The sequence below is a fragment of the Teleopsis dalmanni genome, chromosome 1 (assembly GCF_002237135.1).
Source record: "Teleopsis dalmanni isolate 2A chromosome 1, ASM223713v2, whole genome shotgun sequence".
NCBI classification, from domain to species: Eukaryota; Metazoa; Arthropoda; class Insecta; order Diptera; family Diopsidae; genus Teleopsis; species Teleopsis dalmanni.
Window position 1 is genome coordinate 92,047,684 of NC_051846.1, and position 5,366 is coordinate 92,053,049.

General features: G+C 37.8%; 1 protein-coding gene across 1 annotated transcript; it reads right to left on the minus strand.

The window, feature by feature from the left end:
- Window positions 1-994: 994 nt before the first annotated feature.
- Window positions 995-2,686, minus strand: LOC119687746. The gene has a single exon (XM_038102193.1). The coding sequence runs from the start codon at window positions 2,684-2,686 to the stop codon at window positions 995-997; it is 1,692 nt and encodes a 563-aa protein (XP_037958121.1).
- Window positions 2,687-5,366: the final 2,680 nt, after the last annotated feature.

Below are 5,366 nucleotides of genomic sequence, written 5' to 3' on the forward strand. Positions count from 1 at the left end.
CGAACAAAAAAGAATCGATAACGAATGTGGCTTCGCATCAATTGAATTGTCAAAAATTCAATTGTGCCTTTTATTTAAAATTGATAATTAATTTACAACAAATAAATTAACTAAAATAACCTTGACCATGCATGCCAAACAATGAACTTATTGCAAACTGCAAGAGTGCATTTTCTTGCAGACGAAATTTGAAGCTTTTGTTTTCATGTGCCAACAGAAGAATATGACGTATTTTGGGCATTGCATTGACAAAGTTATTTTTTACAACAAAATATATTTGAAATGAAATTATTACAATAAATTATTAATACAAAATAATACAACAAATTATCTATACATAACAATATAATATAATATTTAACATTCTCCCCCGCGTTGAACAACCGTTCAACAATATGAGCCTCTAGTTGTCAGGTAGTCAGTCCGACTATATGTTGATAACGAAATCTCGTGACTGCCGACGTGGCATGAGTATAGGTGTCGTGCGGGTGGCTTCTTCATCGGGTGGAACTTCAATTGGGTTTGCAGGTTTTTTTACGTTTTGTCTTGGGTTCTTTATACGACTCTTTTTTATCTTTAATAATTACGTTGTCAGGAGGTATTTCGTGATCAGCTTCAGCCATTGTTGGTTGATCATCTGTATTAACAAGCAGTACAGTATTTCGATGAATTGGGCGTTTAAAAATGCCTGTCGATGTTTTAACGTCAGCTACTCGGATACGTCCATCTGTACCCTTGTACACATGTACAATTCGTCCCAAGGGCCACTGCATCACTGGGACGTTATCTTCTTTAATTATAACCATGTCTCCTAACTGTATGTTGGCAGATTGTGTTTTCCATTTGTTACGTTGTTGCAGTTCCATCAAATATTCGTTAGACCAGCGTTTCCAGAAATTATATTTTAACTGGGAAACTAGGTTCCAACGTGACAATAACGTGTGTTTTTCTGGTTTTGATCGGCTGTCTACATGAGTTGTAAGAGCTTCTTCAATTAATAAGCATTAACTGCTGTCAAATCAGTTGGATCTTTGGACATTGGAGTCAATGGTCGTGAATTTAATATCGCTTCAATTTCCACCACTACTGTTTCAAGTTCTTCATACGTCAATGATGCTGTTGAAACGCTGTGTAGTAACAAATATTTTGCGGACTTTACGAATGCTTCCCATAAACCGCCAAAGTGTGGAGCCCTTGGTGGAATAAAATGAAAGTTTATTCCTGTAGTACTGCAAGCACAAATTATTGCTTCTTGCCCTTCATTAGAATAAACACTTTCCTCTAGTTCTGCTAACTGATTTTTGGCGCCTACGAAGTTTGTTGCGTTATCACTGTAAATATTCAAACAACGCCCTCGTCGACTTATAAATCGTTTTAATGCTCCAATGAAATCATTTGTTGATAAGTCGGTCACTAACTCGAGATGTACCGCCTTTATAGAAAAGCAACGAAAGACAGCAATATATGCCTTTGTTGGCTTTTTGCCTCTCACCTTGTAGTGGATCCAAAATGGTCCGCAATAGTCTACACCAGCATTAATGAAAGGTCTTGCAGGAGTTATTCTTGGTTCTGGTAAATTGCCCATAATTTGTTGGCATAGTTGCGGACGTGCTTTGTTGCATCGAATGCATCGCTGAACCGTTGCTCGGGCTGTTGATTTACCTTTAATCGGCCAGAAACGTTGTCGGATTATACTCAATAGTGCCTGCGGGCCACAGTGCTTGTTTTCTTCATGGAACATCACGAATAATAATTTTGCCAATGGATCATTGTATGGGATCAGCATTGGGTGTTTAGAGTCGTATGGTAATGATGAGGCTTCTAAGCGTTCTTCTACTCTAAGAACATTTGCATTATCAATGAATGGAGATAAACTACTGATTGAACTATATTTATCAACATTGCCTTGTTTCTTCAGTTGTTTGATTTTTTCATGAAAATCATTACCTTGAATGTGACATATTATAGTTATTAATGCTGCATCCAATTCGTTGGCACTAAGTACTATATGTGTGCCACGTGACTCCTTTGATTTTCTTGCGTTGTTAGTGAATCTAAGAACATATGCTACTATCTTTTGTAACGTCTTAAATGAATTCTTGTGCTGAATCCTGTATATGAAATCTGCGTCATTGCTTTGAGTTGCTACAGCTACAATCTTCTTCTTCTCCAGATCGACTGGAACTTGTAATGATGATGAAAACCTTGGTGGCCATACTTCCTGCCTTCCATGCAAAAAGAACGGTCCTTGAAACCAAAGTGCACATGTTGACAACGCCCTTGCTGAAAGTCCTCTTGATAATACATCAGCTGGATTGTCCTTTGACCTAACATGTCGCCACTGTTCAGACAGAGTTAAAGTTTGAATTCTTGCCACCCTGTTAGCTACAAATGTTTGAAATGATGAGGACTGTGAGTTAATCCAAGACAACACAATTTCTGAATCAGTCCACAAAAATACCGGCTGGTCCTTCTCTTGAAGAGTAGTTAAGTTTTCTCTAAATGTTGACCATGTTGTACGAAGATCTGTAGAAAGTGGTTCATCCCAAGATAAATTCAACTGCCATAAGTGTTGTATGAATATCTTTGCTTTGACTATTACTGGAGCTAATAACCCAAGTGGGTCGAACAGTCTAGCTAAATCAGAACTAACGACTCTCTTCGTGATTATACCTTCAGTAATCATTTTGACCTTAATTTCAAATAAATCCGCTTTGGGCAACCAAAATAGTCCCAGCGTTTTGATTGACTCGTTATTATCATTAGTAAAATCTAGATTTACCTCTTGATCATCTTGAGAAATGTTTTTCAAAAGTTGAGGATGGTTTGCACTCCACATCCGTAGATAAAAGTGATGCTTCTTTAAAATATAGATTAATTGCCTTTGAGCTTCAATAACCGTAATTAAACTATCTGATCCACCGAGCCCATCGTCAACGTAGAAATTGTCACACAGGATTTGAGCTCCCAATGGATAATTCACCTTGTTTTCTGATGCTATCCTTTGCAAACATCTTGTTGTTAGGTAAGGAGCTGCTCGAGTACCATATGTAATTGTGTTTAGCTGATAATAACGAAGAGTAGAATTTGGACTGCTTCTCCAAATGATAACGCTGATCTTCAGGACTTATCAAAACTTGACGATACATTTTCTCGCTATCTGTGGTGAAAACAAACCGTGGTCGCCTAAAACGGAGCAGAATTGAAAAAAGTTCACTTTGAACTGTCGGTCCGTTATACATTAAATCATTCAACGAGTGTCCAGATGTAGTTTTGGCTGATGCGTCAAACACCACTCGAAGTTTAGTAGTTGTACTATCTGGTTTTAGTACGCAATGATGAGGAATGAAATATCTTGGAGTCAACATGGAATCCAAGTTTACTTCAGTCATGTGACCCAATCGCTCATACTCTTCCATAAACTGGACATATTGTTTCCGCAAAACATCATTTTTTGCTAGTCGTCGTTCAAGACTGATGAACCTTCTCCAAGCTGTTTCTTGAGATTTCTCTAACGTCAATGAGTTTTCCAGAAACGGCAACCTTACCACAAAACGTCCTTCTTTATGTGTATGAACGTTCTGAACAAAATGAGATTCGCATAATTTTTCTTCTTTGGATAATGTCCTCTCTGTTGTATTCATCTCGTCCATTCGCCATAATCGTTCAATTGCATCTTCTAACGATGAATTATTATCAACAACCTCCGCCCGACCGCCAAAAACTGCACATAAAACGTTTGATGTGTCTGTATTTGATGCAACCTTGCCACTGATAATCCAGCCAAGTGTAGAATTTTGCAAAACTGGAAGCCCAGGAGCAAGCGTTAATTTATCTTTCTTTAACAGACTAAAATAGAACTCCGCACCGAGTGAAATATCAATTTTCCCTTGTTGGAAAAATGTTGGATCTGCTAACTGAATGCTGTTCGGGACCTTCCATTTGGAAATATCGTAGCTGGAACTTGGTTGAGGTGGAACTATATTTGGAAGCACAAACGCTTCGACTTCTGTAGTAAACCTTGAGTTAAGTGATTGCAATTTGATGTTAACTCGCTGCGTTGAATTTTTTTGCACCTTTCCTATACCTTCTATGCACAATAACGATTTCGTTTTTGATATATTGAGCCTTTTGACAAGACGCTCAGAGACTATGTTCACTTGCGAACCAGAGTCTAGTAATGCTCGGACTTCAGTTGTATTTCCATTAGATGCAGTTATTTTGACTCTTGCAGTTGGCAAGAGAACATAATCACGATGACCTGTGGATGTGTTTGCTGTCGCTGTGGTAACTGCGGTGTTGTACCCACTTGAGCTAGGTTGAATGTTCTGTTTTGTTTGGTTGTTAACTTCCAAATGTAGCAACGTGTTATGCTTTTTATTACATTTGGTACAACTTCTTGATGAACATTTGTTCACCATATGATCATTTCTGAAACAGTTAAAACAGAGCTGTTGATTTTTCACCCAATCCAATCGTTGAGATGGTGAAAATTGCAAAAATTTACAGCAATGATACAGTGGGTGCCTGTCTACATTGCACATTTTGCAATTGTTGTTTCCTTTAGAAACTGTTACAGCCGATGACACTGAGTTATTTCGATTTGCTTTAATTTTTATAGCCACCTTATCTTTTTGTTCTACAACTTCCATCAGTTGAAACTGTAGCTCTAAAAAGGCTAAAAACTCCTGAATGTTTTGTATCTCTTTTGGTTTTGCCAGAGATTGCTCATATCTAATGAGCATCATCCGATCGAGTTTTTTAATTAGTACCTGTAACAAAATTGGGTCCCAAAAAGTCGTTTGAACGCCAAGATTGTTCAGTGCTAATAGACACTCTTTCGTTGTGTCATGTAAATTTTTAACTGCTGCCACAGTTGATGTGCCTGATGGCTGATTTAGAAGTTCATCGATTAAGGTGGACGTCAAGACCCTTTTATTATTATAGCGGTCTTGTAATAATGTCCAGGCTGCAGGATAATTCTCCTCCGTTATGCTGAAATGACTGATTAATTTTTCAGCTTCACCTGTCACATGTGATTTCAAATACCACATTTTTTGAGCAGCTGGTAGTGGCTGTTTGTCTACCATTTGTGTAAACAAGTCAAAAAATTGCCTCCATTTTAAGTAATTCCCATTAAAACTTGGGATTGTCACCTTTGGCAATGGCAGTGAGGACCGCATGTTTGGTTCTGCTACTGTTGCTTGTTTCTGTTGTAATTTATTCAATTTTATGGACAACTCTATCAAACATTGTTGTACCAAATCTTCAATTTGGTAATACTCATCTTGATTGAATCCTGACATCAGTGGATTTTCAAAGTTTTCCCAGAGTTCATCATGCAAACATCCCAATTGGTTCCAATG

Bases quoted from the DNA above. Each gene is read 5' to 3' on its own strand.
- LOC119687746 (XM_038102193.1), bottom strand. From the start codon at position 2,686: ATGATTACTGAAGGTATAATCACGAAGAGAGTCGTTAGTTCTGATTTA.